This window comes from Neoarius graeffei, chromosome 26 (assembly GCF_027579695.1).
Source record: "Neoarius graeffei isolate fNeoGra1 chromosome 26, fNeoGra1.pri, whole genome shotgun sequence".
Lineage (NCBI taxonomy): Eukaryota > Metazoa > Chordata > Actinopteri > Siluriformes > Ariidae > Neoarius > Neoarius graeffei.
Window position 1 is genome coordinate 42,137,942 of NC_083594.1, and position 25,359 is coordinate 42,163,300.

At 41.2% G+C, this 25,359-nt stretch overlaps 1 protein-coding gene across 3 annotated transcripts in view; it reads left to right on the forward strand.

Moving 5' to 3' along the window:
- Positions 1-25,359, forward strand: part of srgap2 (SLIT-ROBO Rho GTPase activating protein 2) — a 285,919-nt gene that overhangs the window by 119,283 nt on the left and 141,277 nt on the right. For 2 of the 3 annotated variants that reach the window (XM_060910660.1, XM_060910661.1), the window contains exon 3: positions 11,258-11,450. In XM_060910660.1, coding sequence (XP_060766643.1) covers positions 11,258-11,450 — 193 coding nt within the window. Of the gene's footprint in view, positions 1-7,854; positions 8,023-11,257; positions 11,451-25,359 lie in introns of those variants that run through there. The other variant, XM_060910662.1, reaches the window with a different exon arrangement.

Consider the following 25,359-nt stretch of genomic DNA (forward strand, 5'->3'; position numbering starts at 1 on the left):
TCTTATTAAAATCAAGAGAGAGGAAAAAAAGAGAGGCTGGTGAAGGAATGATTGTTTATAGCTGCTATAAATAAGTGATTTACAGGAAGTAAGTTGTCTTGTGGATGATCCATAACATTAAATATGACAATAAATGGTTACAAGTTCAGTGTGACATTCATAATAAATAAAAAGTGATAATTGTTGACAAATTGCTGTGGTATTAGATGAATAAAACACTTGCTGTTTATCGATGAAAATAATCCAGTTCGGGTTCCGTTGTGGTTTATTTTCCTATAACAGCAGCAAACGCTCATGTTTTATTTCTTGTCGAATTCATTTCTATTTGAAGTTTGATTATAATTGAGTTGGTGGTTTGGGGTTTTTTTTTTTTTTGGTTTGGTTTTTTAATGTATTACCATTCTGTCCCTTTAAGTCCTTATAAATGCAAAATTTATTAGCTGCACCAAAATAGTTTCTGCAGTGCCTTTTAGCTTCACCATGCCTTTGGTCTCAAGTTCCTCCCACGATGACCAAAAGAGAAGTTTTCCATTTACGATATTTTTAGCTTTTCAGGGATTTTGCAACAGTGTCTTTTCCCAAAACCCACTTCTCTGTTGGAGAGCTTTTTTAGTTGGCTTTAGACCACATGGCTTTCATGACGACGTTTCTTTGACTTTTTTTTATAGCATTTTATGAGAATGTAATATCTGTGGAAAATCTGAGCACATCACTGTGACTGTGGTGAGACTGTATCAGACCATAGCCTAGATTCTGGTGTTCCTCAGGCTCTAATTGCTGAGCTCATCACTCGTTTTAGTTGCCCTTTTGCTTGAGCTTTACGCCATAGAAATCAACTGCATCGCTTATTAAAATCTACGAGGCAGATTTGATGGCGTAATTAGATCTTTGCACTTTCCAAGTAATGTGGGATGAAATGAGCTCTCACTTGAACAGTCCTCACATAGTATAAACCTGATCCTAAAACCCATCCCAGTTTAGGATGCATAAATCTACTATATAATTGTTTTGGTGCTTTTTCTTTTCTTCCCTGACTTCTAGTCACCTAATGAGGACCAACAGCATAAGAATTTCCTCCATTTTAAATATCAGCTGATTTAAATATAATGTTAACTCTATTTAATGCTAACTACAGTGGTGCTTGAAAGTTTGTGAACCCTTTAGAATTTTCTATATTTCTGCATAAATATGACCGAAAACATCATCAGATTTTCACACAAGTCCTAAAAGTAGATAAAGAGAACCCAGTTAAACAAATGAGACAAAAATATTATATTTGGTCATTTATTTGTTGAGGAAAATGATCCAATATTACATATCTGTGAGTGGCAAAAGTATGTGAACCTTTGCTTTCAGTATCTGGTGTGACCCCCTTGTGCAGCAATAACTGCAACTAAACGTTTCCAGTAACTGTTGATCAGTCCTGCACACCGGCTTGGAGGAATTTTAGCCCATTCCTCCGTACAGAACAGCTTCAACTCTGGGATGTTGGTGGGTTTCCTCACATGAACTGCTCGCTTCAGGTCCTTCCACAACATTTCGATTGGATTAAGGTCAGGACTTTGACTTGGCCATTCCAAAACATTAACTTGACTCTTCTTTAACCATTCTTTGGTAGAACGACTTGTGTGCTTAGGGTCGTTGTCTTGCTGCATGACCCACCTTCTCTTGAGATTCAGTTCATGGACAGATGTCCTGACATTTTCCTTTAGAATTTGCTGGTATAATTCAGAATTCATCGTTCCAACAATGATGGCAAGCCGTCCTGGCCCAGATGCAGCAAAACAGGCCCAAACCATGATACTACCACCACCATGTTTCACAGATGGGATAAGGGTCTTATGCTGGAATGCAGTGTTTTCCTTTCTCCAAATATAACGCTTGTCATTTAAACCAAAAAGTTCTATTTTGGTCTCATCCGTCCACAAAACATTTTTAAAATAGCCTTCTGGCTTGTCCATGTGATCTTTAGCAAACTGCAGATAAGCAGCAATGTTCTTTTTGAGGAGCAGTGGCTTTCTCCTTGCAACCCTGCCATGCACACCATTGTTGTTCAGTGTTCTCCTGATGGTAGACTCATGAACATTAGCCAATGTGAGAGAGGCCTTCAGTTGCTTAGAAGTTACCCTGGGGTCCTTTGTGACCTCGCCGACTATTACACGCCTTGCTCTTGGAGTGATCTTTGTTGGTGGACCACTCCTGGGGAGGGTAACAATGGTCTTGAATTTCATCCATTTGTACACAGTCTGTCTGACTGTGGGTTGGTGGAGTCCAAATTCTTTTTAGAGATGGTTTTGTAACCTTTTCCAGCCTGATGAGCATCAACAGCGCTTTTTCTGAGGTCCTCAGAAATCTCCTTTGTTCATGCCATGATACACTTCCACAAACGTGTTGTGAAGATCAGACTTTGATAGATCCCTGTTCTTTAAATAAAACAGGGTGGCCACTCACACCTGATTGTCATCCCACTGATTGAAAACACGTGACTCTAATTTCACCTTCAAATTAACTGCTAATCCTAGAGGTTCACATACTTTTGCCACTCACAGATATGTAATATTGGATCATTTTCCTCAATAAATAAATGACCAAGGACAATACTTTTGTCTCATTTGTTTAACTGGGTTCTTTTTATCTAGTTTTAGGACTTGTGTGAAAATCTGATGTTGTTTTAGGTCATATTTATGCAGAAATATAGAAAATTCTAAAGGGTTCACAAACTTTCAAGCACCACTGTAAGAGGTTCCCTCCCCCTCCTCCAGCTGATACGGTCCTCTTTAATTAAAGCAAATCCAGCAAGTAGTCAAAATCACCTAAATCCAATTGTGACATGCTCGATGGTTGATTTGTTATGGCATATCAAGCTGGCATGTCAGTGTAGTGAGTTCATCTGTCATTTATAGAAATTACAGGAAAGGCCTTGTGAGCATCTTTGGGCATTATGATAAGACACTGACTCATTTCCTGGTTCGGTAAATTATACATCAAGCGGCAAATTACATGTGGCAGGTGTTGACAAAGCATCCAAGCAGGCAGGCCAGCCTAGTCATTATCTCACTGTAACTGGGAAATTACTGGCTGTTTTCTTTTCACGCACTGACCCTTTAATATCATTACTTGAAGAATGTCACGGTACTGCCATACCCTATGGGGAAAGCATGGTGTCAAACTTGTGCTGGTTTCTGAAATCTGTTGGCACACTGTGAAAATGTGTGTATGAGGAAGAGTAAAGGACACTAGCACTAGGTTAGTTGGATTTGATGGGGACATCATGACCTTAAGGTTAGAGGAGCAGCCTTGGGCCCAAAGGGTCGCCAGTTTGATTCCCTGGACCAGCAGGAAAAATGTGGGTCAAGTGAATGAACAGCACTTTCCCTCCCTCTGTATTCATGGCTGAAGTGCCCTTGAGCAAAGCACCTAACCCCCACCTACTTCCCAGGTGCTGTAATATAGCTGCCCACTGCTCTGGGTGTGTATGCACTTGTTACAAGTCAGAATTGTACAACCCCGATTCTAAAAAAGTTGGGACAAAGTACAAATTGTAAATAAAAACGGAATGCAATAATTTACAAATCTCAAAAACTGATATTGTATTCACAATAGAACAGAGACAACATATCAAATGTCGAAAGTGAGACATTTTGAAATTTCATGCCAAATATTGGCTCATTTGAAATTTCATGACAGCAACACATCTCAAAAAAGTTGGGACAGGGGCAATAAGAGGCTGGAAAAGTTAAAGGTACAAAAAAGGAACAGCTGGAGGACCAAATTGCAACTCATTAGGTCAATTGGCAATAGGTCATTAACATGACTGGGTATAAAAAGAGCATCTTGGAGTGGCAGCGGCTCTCAGAAGTAAAGATGGGAAGAGGATCACCAATCCCCCTAATTCTGCGCCGACAAATAGTGGAGCAATATCAGAAAGGAGTTCGACAGTGTAAAATTGCAAAGAGTTTGAACATATCATCATCTACAGTGCATAATATCATCAAAAGTTTCAGAGAATCTGGAAGAATCTCTGTGCGTAAGGGTCAAGGCCGTAAAACCATACTGGGTGCCCGTGATCTTCGGGCCCTTAGACGGCACTGCATCACATACAGGCATGCTTCTGTATTGGATATCACAAAATGGGCTCAGGAATATTTCCAGAGAACATTATCTGTGAACACAATTCACCGTGCCATCCGCCGTTGCCAGCTAAAACTCTGTATTTCAAAGAAGCCGTATCTAAACATGATCCAGAAGTGCAGCTGTCTTCTCTGCGCCAAGGCTCATTTAAAATGGACTGTGGCAAAGTGGAAAACTGTTCTGTGGTCAGACGAATCAAAATTTGAAGTTCTTTATGGAAATCAGGGACGCCATGTCATTCGGACTAAAGAGGAGAAGGACAACCCAAGTTGTTATCAGTGCTCAGTTCAGAAGCCTGCATCTCTGATGGTATGGGGTTGCATTAGTGCGTGTGGCATGGGCAGCTTACACATCTGGAAAGACACCATCAATGCTGAAAGGTATATCCAGGTTCTAGAGCAACATATGCTCCCATCCAGACGACGTCTCTTTCAGGGAAGACCTTGCATTTTCCAACATGACAATGCCAAACCACATACTGCATCAATTACAGCATCACGGCTGCGTAGAAGAAGGGTCCGGGTACTGAACTGGCCAGCCTGCAGTCCAGATCTTTCACCCATAGAAAACATTTGGCGCATCATAAAACGGAAGGTATGACAAAAAAGGCCTAAGACAGTTGAGCAACTAGAATCCTACATTAGACAAGAATGGGTTAACATTCCTATCCCTAAACTTGAGCAACTTGTCTCCTCAGTCCCCAGACGTTTACAGACTGTTGTAAAGAGAAAAGGGGATGTCTCACAGTGGTAAATATGGCCTTATCCCAACTTTGAAATGTGTTGTCGTCATGAAATTTAAAATCACCTAATTTTTCTCTTTAAATGATACATTTTCTCAGTTTAAACATTTGATATGTCATCTATGTTCTATTCTGAATAAAATCTGGAATTTTGAAACTTCCACATTATTGCATTCCATTTTTATTTACAATTTGTACTTTGTCCCAACTTTTTTGGAATCGGGGTTGTAGGTCAGGTGGAATTTTTCAACCTAGGTGAGAATTTTTAACCCTGTTCATAATTTGCTATTTGTATTAAGGAGACTTACTATATCTAGGGTTAGGTTTAGGGTTAGGATTTGGGAAAATATATATCATTTAATTCCATCCCAATTGTTGCTGGTCTAGTGGTTAAGGTGTTGGGTTAAGAATCAAGAGATTCTGAGTTTGAATCCTAGTTAAGTATGAAAAAAGACATTTTAAAAATGTTAATTAGGTAGACAGTCAGACAAGAAGAAATACTAGGTAGGTATAGATGGAAGAATGGATGGAAGAAACAGAGGCAAAAGAAATAATGGAAGATCCCTTTCAATCCAAAACTTTATCTAGGTTGGAAATTATGAACTAGGTTAAAAAAATTTAACCCAGGTCAAAACAAAGACCTAGGTTGAGATTTTTTGACCTGTAACATACAGTACTCATTGCTCACTTGTATGCACATGTATGTGTTCACTGCTTCAGATAGGTTAAATACAGTGGATTTGCTGTGCTTGAGAGGACATGTGACAAAAATAAAGGCTTCTTCTTCTTCTTGACCCCTCGATGTTTCAGTGCATTTGGGTCTGGTATTTAAGCCAATAATATTCAATAGCGCTCCACTGACGGGGATCTCTCTCAATAATTTGGATACCTATGTTATGAAAAATTAAAAAAGAATATGACCAGTATTACGGAAGCCGCGAGAGGCCCTTCATATAATCTTTTTTTATTCACCTTGTTATCCCGAGATAACGACATAATTAATTCAGGATCTCGAGAAAACAACACAACTAATTCGAGATCTCGAGAAAACAAAACCGTTATTTCGAGATCTCGAGAAAACAAAACAATTATTCCATGATCTCAGCTGGATCACTGTATCTCCGTTGGTAGAGACGAAGCCGGGCCAGTCTTCTGCAAAGATGCCGCGGACTAATTTTGAAATTATCCCTTATTAAAAGACTTAATGCAATCTCTACCTGTGTCAACCCCTGATCAAAATATTGCCTTATTAGGCGATCGATTATTCCAGACATTCTAATGACCAAAGTTGCGTCTATACAGAATGAGAAATAGCCCCAAAGTCAGCATATCACACGTCTCTTGGCGCACCTGAATGAACCATTTCTCAGCTGTTTACTCGAGATCACGAAATAATTGTTTTGTTTTCTCGAGATCTCGAAATAACAGTTTTGTTTTCTCGAAATCTCGAATTAGTTGTGTTGTTTTCTCGAGATCCTGAATTAATTATGTTGTTATCTCAGGATAACAAGGTGAATAAAAAAAGGATTATATGAAGGGCCTCTCTTAATTATGTCGTTATCTCGGGATAACAAGGTGAATTAAAAAAAAAAGGATTATATGAAGGGCCTCTCTTGGCTTCCGTACAGTGTGGCAGATCTCATCTCATCATCTCTAGCCGCTTTATCCTTCTACAGGGTCGCAGGAGCCTATCCCAGCTGACTATGGGCGAAAGGCGGGGTACACCCTGGACAAGTCGCCAGGTCATCACAGGGCTGACACATAGACACAGACAACCATTCACACTCACATTCACACCTACGGTCAATTTAGAGTCACCAGTTAACCTAACCTGCATGTCTTTGGACTGTGGGGGAAACCGGAGCACCCGGAGGAAACCCACGCGGACACGGGGAGAACATGCAAACTCCGCACAGAAAGGCCCTCGCCGGCCACGGGGCTCGAACCCAGGACCTTCTTGCTGTGAGGCGACAGCGCTAACCACTACACCACCGTGCCGCCCAGTGTGGTAGATGGCAAGATGAATTTAAAAAAGAAAGGAAAAAAAAGAAAAGAAACCTGTTGACCCTTTCATTGAAGTAAACAATAAAAGTTTTTTTAAATGCAAAGCTGCCAAAACACAGTAATTAGCTCAGACTTATGAATCTCCCGAAAAGCAAACAAATAAGATACAAGTACATGGTTGTCATTACCAGTCCTTTGAACAAGACTATGTGAAACAGTGAAGTTTTTTTTTCCACTGAGGTAAAACATTTATGTGACGTGATCGTGATCTACCATGATGTGTATACGGTAATTTGCTTGCTGATAGCATAGTTTGAATGCTTAAAATGTACTTTCTTAACACAAAGGTGAGAAATATTTGCTTTTTCTAATGCAGTTAGTGTCTGTATTCGGTGTTATAAAGTTGAAGAAAGTCAAATGTGGTCTAAAATGGACTCTTCATGGTTTGTTGCTTGCTAGGAAGGAGAAGTTGAGTGTACGGCTAGCGAGTTGTTTTTTTTTTCTTAGTTTGGCAAACGAATACATTACACAGCTGAATATTTAAAAGGATTTTTCACATCATTCAAAAAAATGCCCGTTAGGGGGAACAGTTTTGGGAATCCAGCAATCTTGCTTCACCGAAGCAGCCTAAACATTTCACACTTCTGAAAGCAAGTTGCACCTGATCTGAGGGAACATCCAAAAACTGAACAAAATGGGCCTAATTATAATTTGGACATCCCGTTATTAAATCAAGCTGCCAGTTTTGATATGGTTCTTCCTCAGGGTTTTGAATGATGTTTACCATCGACCAGATATGTTTTAGGTACAGCCACGTCACTTCCTGCGTTCTATAACAAGTCAGCTCTGATGATACAGCACATAGAGGGATGTGAGGTCACTGAAGAGAGGAATAACCTCAAACTTCTCACGAGAGAGACAGACAAACAAACAGACAGAGAGAGAGAGAGGTCAGAGACAGTGAAAATCCCACTTCTCTTTGTTGAAACAGTGGAACTGCCACTCTCAGCTTAAAACACAATAGAGGCGACAGAACGGGCTATCAGTGCTTTCGTTGACTTTCACACTCCGCTCTGCTGTGACATGGGACAGCGGGATGATGGAGACCAAAGTCATCAAGTTTCTTTATAGCCAGAAATGCAAAGGTAAACTCAGCTAATTTAATACAGCTCCAAGTCTGTGAAGAACTTCTCGAATGTCAGGTTCATGTCTTCTCTTGAAGGCGTGCATTCATTTCTTAAGTCTGTTATCTAATTTTACAGTAATTTTGCAACCTGAGTTTTTTATTTCTGTTTGATCAATGGACCACATTCATTTGGAATTCTGGCAGTTCATGTTTAAAGGTGTTCTGTGCTAGCTTGTTTTGCTGAATTTTCTTAATTGTAGTGACGAAGTACAGTGTGTGATTTATGCAACATTTACAGTGTGTCTGCTGTAGTTTCTACAGAGTGGTCAACATAGATTACAACATGGTTTCCTTTCTTTATAGACGTATAATGGATGTTTTAGTTGTATAGCAACTTGAGCCGTCTACCAAGCTCTCCAGTATTTATGAATACAGCACAATTCGGCGTTTTAGTCGTGCGGCCGTTTGTCAGTGGAGTAAATCAAGTTGAGACGGAGAGAGAGAGAGAGAGAGAGAGAGAAATGGATATGGATGAGAATTGAAAAGCCATAAGTTGGAATACATTTCTTCTGATTGGTTAGAACGTCGTGATTGATTTTCTATAGACGTGTAGATCTGATGGTAGTTCTGGCTGCAAGCTTTACATTCATGCTATTATTCTACTACGGTATTGTATCTGAGCAATTCCAGCGTTATGGACGTGACACTTGAACTCAAAATGGCAACAAATGACCCAGTGCATGTTTTATTGTCTCCCAGTATTTAAACAGGTGTTGCATATTTTAAGGCGGTACCGTACTGGAGAAGTGATAGAGCAAGAACAATTCCCATAGTACATCTAGGACATGCCAGAAAACGCCAATAAAAGATGCGTTATGGATGTGACAGAAAAAGTATCACTTTTCTTGGGTGACTGTACATTTTTATCAAACTCTGTGAAATTGTAAACCTAATGTCGAAATGGAGATATCCGTTTGATAGAGGGGTCCAAGGTGAATATTAAAAAATCTTTGTTTAAAATATTTTGTATTTCATGCAGAGTTTCGAAAGGAAAAGTCAGCGTTATGGATGTGACGATATTCCGTTATGGATGTGACGCGTCTGAAATAGACATGGTATATGTTTAGAAAATCAGCAATTTAAGCACCATAACCCTTTGAAAAACTCTCTAAATATCAGCTAAAACTATCAAAGTTCTTAAATATTTAGAATGGCTATTGTTTTGCTGTTTTGTGGATTTTAGCATACATTTCTGTGGCTTGTGGCAATAATATAGAATTGTACATGATCAAAGTTGATTTTAGCTTGGGTTTTACATTATAAGAAAGAAAGACTGACAGTGACATATTAGGTTGGTTAGAAATTGGTTCAACTTATTCACATCTGTAAAATACAGGCCTAGGTGATATCTCTGGGAGTGGTTTTGATGTATTACATGTTGCTTTATTTTTGCATGGTGAGGTTGACATTTACATGGAATTGCCCATATACAGTAGCAACTTGGACAGCATCTTACATGGTGGATGCTCCATATGAACAGATTTAAAAATAAACATGTACGTAATTGTTAATATGATGAAGACGAAGAGCATTCTTGGAAGGTCAGTGCTTTGTAACAGTCAGAGATAAAACTATTCAAGCTTTCAGACATTTTGGACATGTGTCCAAAATCACTCACTCGTTCACTACTCCCTACTCACTATCTAGGGAATTCTATATAGAGGACTATATAGTGAGCTCATTGGTAAAATGGGGGGAAAAAAAACCAAACACTTTCGGCAGACACTACTCCGCCATGCCGTTATTTACGTCATTACTGTCGCACAATTAAAACGTGCCAGGTCAGTCGGCTGGTGGGTTTTCAAAATAATAAATACATGCATGTATTGTTGTGATTAAATACGTATTATACTGAGCGTATTTCCCACATTAATCAATACGAAGTACTTTGTGTCTGCTGCATCTTTCAGTTCTTTTAAATCAAGGCTGGATACTTTCTTTCTTCTTTGCCGCTGCCTTTTATTAAATCAAATTCGAAGCTTTTGATTAATTCCTCACTCTGCACTGTAACTTTTATTCTTGCATTTTATCTGTCTTATTCCATTTTTAGCTTATTTTCTATTCTCTGACTATTTTTAATTGTACTTGGATGTCCGGTTATAATGTGTTTCTTCCTCTGTCCATACACCCCAACACACTACAATATTATTGCCATTTTCGCAACACAACTTATAAATTTGTCTCGTGCCCGTAGTCATAAGGAAAACATACTGCTATACTCAATCTAAAATACTTAACGGTCCTTATGGAACAGCTTTTACAGCTTTTCTTTCAGCGTGACCGCAATGCGTGATGGGGTATATATTGCTTGGTTAGTGACCATTGGTTGTGCACTACTTTTCATGATGCATTGTGGGATGCGATGAGTCCGCTACATACAGTAGGGTTTAATAATTCTCACTATACATTCGGACAGCACTAGAAAATGGCGAACTCGTTATATAGTCCACTATACAGTGAGTAGTGAGTGGTTTCGGACACAGGGATAGAGATTTTACGATTGAAGGATTTCTTTCTTATGAACTGAGGGGGAACAATTATTTATGGCTATTGTAAGTGATGAGACTATGTTTCATGGACATTCGACAACGTCATTTTTTAATTAATTTAAAAAAACGAATTGAAAATATGATCTGCTTTATCACCAGAGTGATGTTATCAGGAGGTGATGAAGACTGTTGTTGCTTGGGGAATGCTTGCTTATTCTACATAGTTAATACACATAATTAGCTTTTGAGTTTACCTGTTAGTTGCGGTGTTGTAGCCTCGGTAATTATGCTTGTGTGAAAGCAAAACATTGGGTTGGGCAGCACGTTGGAGCGTTTGCACGCCTGGTAGGCTTGTCAATAAATGAACAGTTCTGCTCATGCTTAAAGGAATCATTTGTATGGTGATTTATGGTTGCACCTTTACTCCGGACCTTTCATTTACAACCTTCTTAGTGTTCAACAGCCGACACGACATTCCTGGGTGGGTTAGGTGATGAAATGTCGATGAAGAGTTAAGATTAACTTGAGTTCATTCTGAAGGTTCTTACAACCTGAAATGTGAACTATGTATGGCTGCTGAGGGTGCCGCTGAATTGTAGCAGATCGCTGATGATAATATGTTAAATCCTAGTCCATGTCTTGCGAGAACTTGAAGGAATGCCACAAAGGAATTAGCTGTAAACCTGTCTTTCCATCTTTTGGCAGAGATCCGGGCTCAGTTGGTAGAACAGCTCAAATGTCTGGATCAGCAGTGCGAGCTCCGTGTGCAGCTCCTCCAGGACCTGCAGGACTTCTTCCGCAAGAAGGCCGAGATCGAAATGGACTACTCGCGCAATCTGGAGAAACTCGCTGAGAGGTTCCTGGCCAAGACACGTAGCACCAAGGACCACCAGTTCAAGTAAGAACCCATTTGGCTGGGTGCATCACGAACACAACCAGAATCTTTTTTTTTTTTTTCCTTGCACACAAGCTCATATGTACATAATGATAATGTATACAGCTCAACGTTTAACCAGCATTTATGTAAATGATATTTAATGCCCTGTGGGTATGGTTAAGTGTAAAGAAAAAAGTCACTATTAAACATTACCAGGACTTCTGCATGATTCTTTGACGGGGCTTTGATAGTTACGAACAGTCATTCCTAGAAAAGGCTGTCCGCCTTCAGAGGCCTACAACTGGGATTAAAAATCTCAGTCTGCTTCCAAAAACCATTTCCATTACGTCTCTTTCAAAACCGAATAGCTCTACATGCTATTCATAAATACATTATGCATCTAAGAATATATCGAAACCTGATCAATCACAACCATATGTGCTTGTTGAATATCCCTTTCCAGACTTAGGCTACATCCACACGGCAACGAGATTTTTTTTTTAAATATCGTATCCACATGGGCAAAGGATCAGTAAAATATCAGGTTCATATGGCAACGCAACGCTTGCTGAAAACGATGCAATGCACATGCCACACCTCTACGTGCGCTGTAAGACGGTCCCATCGGAGACACCAGAACAATAGAAGAAGTAGACGCATGCGCATAAACCCCTTCTTCTGTAGCATCAGCCACATAAAGTTTTGATTATTAATCAGTAGCGTAAAATGAAAGACGCGGAAAGAAGAATGAATAGGGGTAGATGGAAGCCAGTACGCCAACATTCTGATATCCTCCAGAATTCTTTAATGGTCTGGAATAAATTGAATGCTACACGTTGATGGATTACTTTGTTCTTCTACGCCCTTTTTGAGGAATGTATTGTCGGACTTAAACCAACATCTGAAGAGGTGAGATCGCTCCTTTTTTTTCCCCTATTTTTGCTGGCGGGATTGTTTTTGTTTTTGGAAAGCGCACGGGCGGTGCACGGTTCGGTTATACTGCTTCCGCAGTGTTTGGACTAAAGACTCTGCCCTAAGGGCTATTCTCTCACTCTCTCTCTCACTTTGCACCATTACACAATAAATATTCACAGTGAAAATATTTTGTAAGCTCGTTTCATGAACCAAGTTATAGGATTTGTTGACAACTCGCAACGAGTTCGTTACACTTCTACCTGGCGTGAAGCACTGACAGTCATGTGGTTGTGACGTCATCGTAAACAAATCCGTTCTACTCATCCAGACAACTTTGCAATGGCGCCGTTGCCAGATTTTTCCACTCTGGAACCCGTTCTCAAAAGATTTCATTTTGGGGCACCCAAAACGCCGGTGCCGTGTGGACACCAGGCCGAAACGATAAACAATTTTATCATATTCACCTGAATCCGTTGCCGTGTGGACAGGGCCTTAGTCCCCTTTTGCTGTTATAATAACCTTCACTCTTCTAGGAGGGCTTTCCAATAGATTTTCAAGCATGGCTTTGGGGATTTGTGCTCATTCAGCCACAAGAGCATTCGTGAGGTCAGGCACTGATTTTGGGTTATGAGGCTTGGGGTGCAGTCAACGTTCCAATTCATCCCAAAGGTGTTCATTGGGGTTGCAGTCAAGGCTCTGTGCAGGCCAATGGAGTTCTTCCACTCCAACCTTGGCAACCCTTGTCTTTATGGAGCTCACTTTGTGCACAGGGGTATTGAAATGATGGAACAGGTTTGAGCCTCTTAGTTCCAGTGAAGGGAAATTGTAATGCTACAGCATACGAAGACATTTGTGTGCTTTCAGCTTTGTGGCAACAGTTTGGGGAGGTTTGCATTTGAACCAGAAAGGAACTTTTCAGATATGATGCATGGAGCATCCTTCAGAATAATCATATATCAACACTTATTCTATCCACATTCACTGGATATGAGCAGTCGTGCGCTCTGATTGATTGGCTACTCTACTACTAGGCTATCAGCTCGTATACTGTGAGTAGAGAAAAACAAAATGGCGGCACGTGTTGCTGTACCAGTCGAAGATGGAATAAAAACTCTAATCGAAAACAAAATCTAAATAATAAAAAAAGCAACAAAACATGGAATGAAAGTATTTGATGGTAAGAACGTATGTGTTTTATTTTTTCTTTTTCAAGAATTATTATTATCGCATTTTTCAGAAATTGTTCCTGTCATTTCGCCGGTTTGTTTACATTCCTCATCTTTAAAAATTAAAATTTGTTGAATTTTTTTTTTAGACTGGTTAAAAAGCTCAAAGAAGTTTGAAAATTATACAACTGAAATGTCTAAGGAAGAATTAAATAAATGTCTAAAGCTATTCTATATCTCGGTACGACAGCAAGACGGAACTTTGTACAAAAAAACAACACTAAAGTCAATTCGTGCAGCTATCGATAGGTTTTTAAGAAGTCCGTCTAAGCAGAAATGATTTTGTTGGATGTTTTGTAAAAAGTTTATCTTTATCGAGTTTGCAGAAACTAAAATGAAAATGCTCTGTTTCTCAAAATCCAGTGAATGTGGATCTAATAAATCAATTATTCCACTCAATCTCGTCGTACATGGCTGATAGTCAACTTGGCGCTACGCGTCTCGTCGGCTATCAGCTCATGTACGACTCGATTTCGTGGAATAACTCTTAATTATACAGAAGTTACTTATGCTCCGCTAGGTTGATTGGTGGAACAGCGTTCCGGGAGTGCTGATATTTTGCATAATGGCACTGGGATGGTTCACTCTTTGTGTATCATGCCACTCGTCTGTGTCCGGCACAGAAAATTCCACTTCCTATTTTGAAATGATTACAAGAGTTTGCAGACATGGCAAATGATACTTTTCAGGAATATAACTTTTGACTTGAATTAAAATATGAAAGCTTACCAAATGCACAGTGGTGTAGTGGTTAGCGCTGTCGCCTCACAGCAAGAAGGTCCGGGTTCAAGCCCCGTGGCCGGCGAGGGCCTTTCTGTGTTGAGTTTGCATGTTCTCCCCGTGTCCGCATGGGTTTCCTCCGGGTGCTCCGGTTTCCCCCACAGTCCAAAGACATGCAGGTTAGGTTAACCGGTGACTCTAAATTGACCGTAGGTGTGAATGTGAGTGTGAATGGTTGTCTGTGTCTATGTGTCAGCCCTGTGATGACCTGACGACTTGTCCAGGGTGTACCCCGCCTTTCACCCGTAGTCAGCTGGGATAGGCTCCAGCTTGCCTGCGACCCTGTAGAACAGGATAAAGCGGCTAGAGATAATGAGATGAGAGAGAAGCTTGCCAAATGAAGATGAAAAGGAAGAAGGGACACCGATTTTAGGTGCCTTTTACAGGAATGTGAGCTAGCTAGCCAGCTAGCCGACGTGCTATAAAGTGAGCATGGCTTCTTCGGAATCTATTTCCACTAGCAGAACAAAAATAAACAGAACATTTGTCCAGATTGTGTCTAAAATGTCACTGACTCAATATTAATTTATTGTTTCTAGAACTATTGTATAAAAACAATTTCACTTGCGGTTGTGCTGTTGGACTGAATATCAGCACGACTATAGTTCAGTTGCAAGTACAGTAGCTAATCACAGCCTCTTGTGTGATATTGCTTAATTTTAGTACATTAAAAACAAATCGAGAGTACTTTTTGCTGACTGACTGACAGCTAGCTGGCTGACTAAAGCTAATGATAAGTTAGTTGCACAAGCTAGCAACATACACTCAGCGGCCACTTTAATAGGAACTTGTCCTTGATTGTAAGATTCCTGTTCTTGGCTGGCAGGAGCGGAACCCAATGTGGTGTTCTGCTGTTGCATGCTGAGATGCTTTTCTGCTCAGCACGGTTGTAAAGAGTTGCTATGAGTTGCTATATCCTTCCTGGCAGCTCAAGCCAATCTGGCCATTTTCTTCTGACCTCTCTTATCAACAAGGCATTAGTTTCCACCCACAGCTCACTCGACTCAATGTTTTTTGTTTTTCGCACCATTCTGTGTAAACTCTAGAGACTGTTGTGTGTGAAAACCCCAGGAGATCAGCACTTTCTTGGCTGGCAGGAGTGGAACCCAATGTGGTCTTTTGCTGTTGCATGCTGAGATGCTTTTCTGCTCACCACGGTTGTAAAGAGTGATTATATGAGTTATTATATCCTTCCAGGCAGTTCCAACCAATCTGGGGTGGGTTTCCCAAAAGCCTCTTAACACTAAGAGCATCTTAACTAGGAGAGTGAGTGTTCATTTGTGATGCTCACTCTACCATTTAATGATGATCTTTGTGCTACGATGCTTTTGGGAAACATACCTCTGGCTATTTTCCTCTGACCTGTCTTATCAACAAGACGTTTGTTTCCACCCACAGAACTGTCGCTCACTCGACTCAATGTTTTTTGTTTTTCGCACCATTCCGTGTCAACCCTAGAGACTGTTGTGTGTGAAAACCCCAGGAGATCAGCACTTTCTGAAATACTCAAACCAGTCCATCTGTCTAAAACCAACACCCATGCCACAGCGAAAGAAAGTCACACTTCGAGATCACAATTTTTTCCCATTCTGATGTTTGAAGTGAACATTAACTGAAGCTCTTGATTTGTATCTGCATGATTTGATGCATCGTGCTGCTGTCAAGAGATTGGCTGATTAGAGAACTGCTTAAAACCGCAGGTGGATGAGTGTTCCTAACAAAGTGGCCGGTGAGTGTACACTGTGAGGTTATATTAGCTCGTCTATTTAACCACGGAATGAATCCTGACAACGTGAAAACATAAATGGCTAAAGCGAAAGTGTAAGGGGGGAAAAATCTATGAAACAACCAGTGAACTTGCATTGGTTGCTGATGGCTGATGGTGCTAGTTTGGTATGACGAACCAAATTATGGCATTGTCTACACCAAGAGAGGTGATCTTATGATGTATGATGTTAGGTTGCTCTCAGATTTGGCCAATTTTGAAGCACTGGTGCTTTCAGTACATAATAATGATCAGTAACTATTACTCAGTCATTAGAAAGAGCCACAGTTTTAAAATGTATGCATACTATCATGTTTTGGTTACCTGGAAACCTAGTTTGCTCGATTTACAAGTGGTAGCTAACAATGCAATAACTTAAGGCTAGTTAGTTAGTTAGTCCATCCATCCCTTCCATCCATTATCTGTAGCCGCTTTATCCTGTCCTACAGGGTCGCAGGCAAGCTGGAGCCTATCCCAGCTGACTACGGGCGAAAGGCGGGGTACACCCTGGACAAGTCGCCAGGTCATCACAGGGCTGACACATAGACACAGACAACCATTCACACTCACATTCACACCTACGGTCAATTTAGAGTCACCAGTTAACCTAACCTGCATGTCTTTGGACTGTGGGGGAAACCGGAGCACCCGGAGGAAACCCACGCGGACACGGGGAGAACATGCAAACTCCACACAGAAAGGCCCTCATCAGCCGCTGGGCTCGAACCCGGACCTTCTTGCTGTGAGGCGACAGTGTTAACCACTACACCACCGTGCCGCCCGTAGTTAGTTAGTTAATTAGTTAACTCTATTAATACAGGCTAAGGGAAATGAACAAGTGTACTGTGTGATCATGAAGCATTTGCACCCTCAACTAATAGTTCCTGGCCATTGTTTTATCTATGAGCAGTGGTTTTGTGTGAAAACGTTATACTTAAATCTGGCCATTTTTTTTTCTTTCAATATATGTAAACACATGAGGTGACTGCAGCGAGTTATATAACAACTATAAGCTGGATTACATTTTGCCAAGTTTCATTAGTGTTTCAACATACCTGCGTGTTCCTAATTCTACAGTTCTCGGCTTAAAAGGAAAGCAAAACTCGCAAGAAATGTTGTGCTAGGAAATGTTCAGAGCTTCCAGAGCTTACTGTTTCTGCTTGTTTCAAAATAATTAGTGCTTACTTTTGTTCAACTTTCTTGCAATATACTGTAGTTTTTGTGTTGTATCAAGTTATCTTTGTGGTAAAGTGTCAGTCTAGATGCATTTTTACATTGTTGTCCTAATTAATAGCCTTTTGTATTCCAGTTTGCCAGTTTAGGCTTTCCATTCTGTTTCACCATAATAAGGGCAAACGGTAGATTACTGCCAACGTAGGCGACCTTGTTAAAAACTGGTGTGTGTGTGTGTATATATATCTCATCTCATTATCTCTAGCCGCTTTATCCTTCTACAGGGTCGCAGGCAAGCTGGAGCCTATCCCAGCTGACTACGGGCGAAAGGCGGGGTACACCCTGGACAAATCGCCAGGTCATCACAGGGCTGACACATAGACACAGACAACCATTCACACTCACATTCACACCTACGCTCAATTTAGAGTCACCAGTTAACCTAACCTGCACGTCTTTGGACTGTGGGGGAAACCGGAGCACCCGGAGGAAACCCACGCGGACACGGGGAGAACATGCAAACTCCACACAGAAAGGCCCTCGCCGGCCATGGGGCTCGAACCCAGGACCTTCTTGCTGTGAGGCGACAGCGCTAACCACTACACCACCGTGCCGCCCATATATATGTATGTATGTATGTATGTATGTATGTATGTATGTTCAGGCAACCTTTAATCAACATACTTAAAATTGTAAGGAAGTTGGTTTTCCTGACTTTTCCCAGGTTATGCAGATTCCTAATTTTGTGAATCTAGCATTGTTTGAGCTATGTCTTCTTAATATAACTTATATTTTTAAGCTGTCTCAGCTGATATTTTAGTCCTCAACCTCCATACAGAGTTTGAGTAAGTCACACACTAATACAAGCCCCATTTTCAGAAAAGTTGGGCTAGTTTCTAAAATGCAATAAAAACAAAAATCTGTGACTTGCTAATTCATGTGAACCTTTATTTAACTGACAAACGTACACATAAAAGATTTTCAGTCGTTTTACTGACCACAGCTTAATTGTATTTTGTAAATCTAAACAAAGTTAGAATTTGATGCCTGCAACACACTCAAAAAAAAGTTGGGACAGAGGCATTATTACCATTGTATTACATCACCTCTCCTTTAATAACACTTTTTTTTTTAATCGTATGGGAACTGAGGATACTAATTGTTGCAGTTTTGCAGTTGGAATTTTGGTCCATTCCTTCTTGATACAAGACTTCAGCTAGCTGCTCAACAGTCCGTGGTCTCCATTGTCTGATTCTCCTCTTCATGATGCACCATACATTCTCAACAGGAGACAGATCTGGACTGGCAGCAGGCCAGTCAAGCACATGCACTCTGTGTCTATGAAGCCACACTTTTGTAGCCTGTGCAGAATGAGGCCTGGCATTGTCCTGCTGAAATAAGCATCTACTTTCCGGGAAGAGACGTCGCCTTGATGAATACATCTCTGTAAAATCGCAATATACGCCTCTGTATCAGTGATACCTTCACATACATGCAATTCACCCATGCTATGGACACTGATGGCCCCGTACCATTGCAGATGCTGGCTTTTGCACTTTTCTCTGATAACAAACTGGATGGTCCTGTTCACCTTTGGCAGGGAGAACTTGTTGTCCGGTTTTCCCAAAAGTAAGCTGAAATGTGGACTCCTCTCACCACAACACACATTTCCACTATCTTTCAGTCTATCTGAGATGAGTTTGGGCCCAGAAAAATTGGCGCCATTTCTGTAGAGAATTGATGAATGGCTTCCTCCTTGCGTAGCACAGTTTTCGGTTGCATTTCAGGATGCAGTGGCGGACTGTGTTAAGTGACAATGATTTTCTGAAGTACTCCCGATACCATGTGGCTATATTTGTCACATTAGCATGACCGTTTCTCAGACAGTACCACCTGAGGGCTCAGAGGTCATGCACATTCAACAGTGGTTTCCAACCTTGCCCTTTACTCACTGAGATGTCTCCGAATTGCTGGGTTTCACGTGACGTCACATCCGCCTCATTAGTTATTCAAAACTTTAGCTGGTGGTCTACCAAAGCTCAGTTGACAAAGCGTTTGTATGGAGAAGGTGCATTGCTGTCATGAAAAATGCCTTACGCTTGCGTTGTTTTAGGTTGTTCGAATCAATCAAACCGTGAAACTGATACAAGTTTCTTCAGGGTTCCCTGTGAACTAATAAAAAAGGGTGAACGAACACAGGATTTCACAAAACGACGTCGAGAAAGGTGGCTTTTGAACCTCTCGCTGAAATCGAAGGGAGCCGAGTCGAAGCATGCTCGAGTTTGCAGTGATCACTTCGTGAAAGGTTTGTATTTCCCTCTCAGCTACGTCCTTAGTGTTTTCCAAGTACTTTTCTTGTTATGTGTCATTATTTTATGGTACTTTTTTAGTCACGAAGCACTAAAGTCCCCAGCTGTTTCTTTGTTTCCTCCTCACAAAGTCCATATGCATGAAGGTTGTGACAAAATTCTTCCCCAGCCATACAGTTACAATGCGCCGTGATCACTTCTCCGTCTTGTTTAACTAAGATCCAGGTCTTGAAAGGGGTTTCTGATGATCTTTGTGAATGATTTACCTGACAGATAAGAGCCAACACAAGTGAGAATCAAGTGAACTGTTGTTTGTTTACACTTCAACTTGCAGCGCTTTGTTGTAAAGACGTGAACGAAAAGCTTTAAAAAAACAAATATACATACTTAAGGCCTCCGCATGCTCTTGCGACAAGGCTTTCGCAGATAGCTTTTTGCAGACAGTTGTAATTTATCGTTGAGCGGGGAGTAATAGGCGTGCGCGATGTTATTCACCGGCACAACGCAAGGGGGCGCGAAGTCACAAAATCGCTAGGAGTAGTTGGTGGGTGTGGTTAGTGGAGTGTTTATCCTCCGGTTACTTATAATGACTAGAACTGGAGTCGTATAGATGTACGTACTTCCTCACTTCCTCGATCAACCGCTCTTCATCTTCGCTCGTGTTTTTAAAAATGGTGGTCGTGAAAACAAACCAAACCGGGAAAGCAGGGAAGCAGAAGTGCGTGTACAGCGGATGTAGAGTGGACCAATCAGAGCCCTCTTGTCTGCGACGCTGTCTGCGAGGCTTCTGCGGTGGTCACAATTTTTGGGAGGTGCGCGCAGAGCGTCTGCGAAGGTGGGGGGGGGCTACGCAGACGCTATCTGTGGCGCCATCTGCGAGGACTGGGTTGTCAGCATAAACTGGCCTTTACACGGGCAAAAACAATACAGGATTCATTCTTGATACCGAGGTCCTTTACTCAGCCACATATAAAAAAGTTGTAAGCCTCCATACTCTTCCACGCTTTACCGTAAAATCTTCCAGGCAAGTCAGTCGTCTGAAATTATTGTTTTTGGTGTCATCTTGTGTGGGTTTTTTATTTATATGTATATATATTTTTTTCGATCACACAAAAATCCACCCACTGAAAAAGCTGGAATTTCTGAGAGTGCTATATATCTGTTGATCTGGTAATCTCAATGTTGTAAAGGCCATTATTGCAATAAAAACTGACAATCAATATATTGTACAAGCCTAAATGCTCCAAGCAAGTTGGGATTGTTGACAGGAAATGACAAAAGAACCCGCAGTCTGGGTTTATCTGGACTCTTGCAAATGAGCTTTCCCACTCGTTTATGAAAGGTCTGTTTTTTCAGTCAAGAAATGGTGTGGGAGTAAGGTTGTATAGCTCCTTTTTTTTATGTTCATAACACAGATCGTTTTACATGTCACATTCTGCTTTTCCTGTAAGTAGGTGTGACTGGATCTTAACCACAGACTTGGCACTTTTCGTTTCAGCAAAGGGGGCATTCCAGCTCCTGACAGTTTCGCCTTCGGCAGATTTCAGGCAGGAGGTGATATCAAATGGAACAAACTTTCTGTTCTCTTTTTTTTTTTAGATTTCTGCATTTCACTTCTTTCTTTCTTACCCCCCCGCCTCCCTCTTTTTACCATGTGCTGTAGTTTGTTTGTTCTCTATTTTTGTCCATAGGCGCTTGCTGTATTTACAGTACACGACAAGCTTTCCCCTCCCTGTTTGACTTTTTTAGATTTAATCGTGAGAGAAACTGTCTAAACCACTGAACAGTGATCAAAAATGAATGCTTCTTGTTCGGCCAAGGGACTTTATGGATAATCAGCTCTCTATTGTGTGAGTAAGATTCAGGCAAACAGACAAAATGTGAAGACACTGACGTGGACCTTCAGCATTTGATCTGAGAGATGTTTGCATAGCTTAACTGCTTCAATAGGCTGAAAAGTTGAGGCATATATTTTTTTTTAAATATTGTCATTTATATGATGATGATGATGATTATCATTATTATCATCATCATCATCTGCTCAGGCCCGAAGTTTCCCATTATTACTCCCCTGTAGTTCAGTTCACGGAATTTCCCTTCTCTCATCCCTTTCATTTTTTATTTCTCGTTATAGTTCGTCGAATTCTCCTTTCCCTCTCGTATTCTCAATTTTCTTCTCTCCATTCTTTCCTGAAACTCCACAAAGCCTCTTTGCCAAGGGCATGCTGATCCCTCTGACCCACATTATGTGTGAATTTCTGTGTTCTTGTGCTATCCCTCATACCCCCTCTCCTCATACATGCAGAACCGCAGGAAACCAGCTCCAACATCTGCCTACATTCACAGTGAACGCAGCATCTGCTAAGAGCATGGTGCCATGAAGGAATGTGAGGTATTTTCCAGGCTTGCTGTCAGTCAAGAGGCCCTGGCCCCCTTGAATGAGGATTCTGGGTAGAGGATGATGATTCTCCAGAGACCTCTGGCATGCTGGCTATGTGCTGAATGGCCCGATGGCTGAGCAAACAGTTGGCCCGTAGTTACAGCAGCTGGGCAGAACGAGGCTTAACTGCACTGTCTGAAGAGTGTCTACGAAGTGTGCTTGGTGGTCAGAGTGGTTGTTAGAGACTAGGGATGGGGCAACATTGATGCATACATTGTGTGCATTAAGAAGTATAATAGTCGTCTCCACCTCTTGAGAAGACTGAGGTCTTTTGGTGTGTGCAGGACACTGCTTAAGACTTTTATGACTCTGTGGTAGCATCAGCGATTTTCTACGCTGTGGTCTGCTGGGGCTGTGGAAGTTCAGAGAGGGACAGGAAGAAAGTTAATAAACTGGTCAGAAGGGCTGGCTCAGGCTACAGCCACACGACAATGGCAACGAGATGTTATTTAAAAAAATATCGCGTCCACATGGGCAACGATCAGTAAAATATCAGGTCCATATGGCAACGCAACGCTTGCTGAAAACGATGCAATACACATGCCACACCTCTGGGGCGCTGTAAGACGGTCCCTTCGGAGACACCAGAACAATAGAAGAAGTAAGGACGCATGCGCATAAACTATTATGCGCGAGACTTCATATTAGCCACAAAGTCAGAAAAATCTGTTCGTAAAATTACATTATAATGACCAAATACAATGAAAAGTATTTTTCCAGTCTCACCTGTGAAAGGTAATCCCATGTGATCTCATTTGGACGGTAAACCTGTTGGTACAGTTAAACGCAGCACATGAATGAGGCATCTTTATTCTCCGCTTTGACCCATCCAATATGGCGGTGAGGATGACGTATGATTCTACGCGGAAGGCGGTGTCTTTAATGGTCCGGAATAAATTGAATGCTACACGTTGATGGATTAATTTGTTCTTCTACGCCCTTTTTGAGGAATGTATTGTAGGACTTAAACCAACATCTGAAGAGGTGAGATCGCGCCTTTTTTTCCCTATTTTTGCTGGCGGGATTGACTCTGCCCTAAGGGCTATTCTCTCTCTCTCTCTCTCTCTCTCTCTCTCTTTGCACCATTACACAATAAATATTCACAGTGAAAATATTTTGTAAGCGCGTTTCATGAACCAAGTTATAGGATTTGTTGACAACTCGCATCGAGTTCGTTACACTTCTACCCGGCGTGAAGCACTCACAGTCATGTGGTTGTGACGTCATCGTAAACAAATCCGTTCTACTCATCCAGACGACTTCGCAACGGCAACGTTGCCAGATCTTTCCACTCTGGAACCCGTTCTCAAAAGATTGCGTTTTGGGGCACCCAAAACGCCGGTGCCGTGTGGACGCCAGGCCTAAACGATAAACAATTGTATCGGATTCACCTGAATCCGTTGCCGTGTGGACAGGGCCTCAGTCTTGGACTGTCCTCTGGACTCCATTGAGGTGGTGGGTGAGAGGAGGATGTTAGCCAAGCTGACCTCAATCATGGATAACCCCTCTCACCCCCTACATGAGGCTGTGGGGGCTTTAAGCAGCTCTTTTAGTAGTAGACTGCTACACCCACGGTGTAAGAAGGAGAGATACCGCAGGTCATTCATACCTGCTGCTGTCAGACTATATAACACCCACAACTTGTAACGTAGCACCAATAACCTGTTTGTCGTTATATTTGCACTACTTCACCACTACTACCTCTGCCATCTCTCATCGATGCAATTATGTGCAATTAATATAGGCCCTAAACTATTCTTACGCAGACTTATATTTCTATATTTATATAAATATTATTTATGTATATATGTGTGTGTATATATATATATATATATATATATATATATATATATATATATATATATATATATATATATATATACAGAGTCTACCTGTAATGTGCAATTTTTCCGAGCCTCTCAATAAGGCAATTTTTCTATACTTTTTCACGTTAGATAATGTCAATAGCCCTTTGTATTTAATCCTTCGTTTGTCTAATTTTTATTTCAGTTTTATTTGTTATCTGTTTGACATTTCCTTGCTACTGTAACACGTGAATTTCCCCGATGTGGGATGAATAAAGTGAATCTAATCTAATCTAATCTAATCTAATCTAATCTAACATAAATGACAAGCTGCCTTACAAGCTGTATGCGGTTTTGACCACGCAAAAAAAAAACTTTTATGCAAGTATTATTACATATACTACGGTATGTTATGTAGTATGTGAGCTATGGTAAGGTACAAACAGAATAGCTAATATGCTTAACCAGGTTTGCATATTAGTTTGCATATTTAAAATTTCCAGCCCAAATATATCCCGAAAGTATGGAGCCCCTGAAGGGTCATCATAGGGATTGTTTTTTTGCATTACGTCGCAAAAGTATTGCAAAGGTACACAAAAGTAGCTTGAAAAAAAATCCCTACCTTGGAAATCAGGGGGCTCTGTACAAAAGACCTGAAACTAGCCTCAAAAAAATTAGATTTGGAAAAGGGAGATACATTGGTCTACTTTTTCTCAATCATTGTATGGGGAAATAGATTACTATGGTGCACACACATTTCTGATGTACAGCCATTATCCACTCTATAATCCCCATTTCCCTTTTCCATTCTTTGTGATACTATACATTACAATAAAATTAGTTCTGTACATCATGGATACACTGTATTGTGAACGTGGACTATTTAACAATCTTTGTTGTGGATAGGGTGGCACGGTAGTGTAGTGGTTAGCATTCAGTACGTTTACATGCACATCCAAATCGAGCTGCTGTCGGTAATCGAGCAAAGGGTCCCAGCAGGGGTGCCAGAGCAATCCAATCCTACATGCACACAAGGAAATCGAGCTATTGTGTGAGGTACATTTGTGCACGGCGGCACGGTGGTGTAGTGGTTAGCGCTGTCGCCTCACAGCAAGAAGGTCCTGGGTTCGAGCCCCGGGGCCAGCGAGGGCCTTTCTGTGTGGAGTTTGCATGTTCTCCCCGTGTTCGCGTGGGTTTCCTCCGGGTGCTCCGGTTTCCCCCACAGTCCAAAGACATGCAGGTTAGGTTAACTGGTGACTCTAAATTGACCGTAGGTGTGAATGTGAGTGTGAATGGTTGTCTGTGTCTATGTGTCAGCCCTGTGATGACCTGGCGACTTGTCCAGGGTGTACCCCGCCTTTCGCCCGTAGTCAGCTGGGATAGGCTCCGGCTTGCCTGCGACCCTGTAGAAGGATAAAGCGGCTAGAGATAATGAATGAATGAATGAACATTTGTGCACCCGAGCCACAGGTGGCGCTACACGCCCCATCGTGTTGGTACACTTCCGGTTGTCGTCA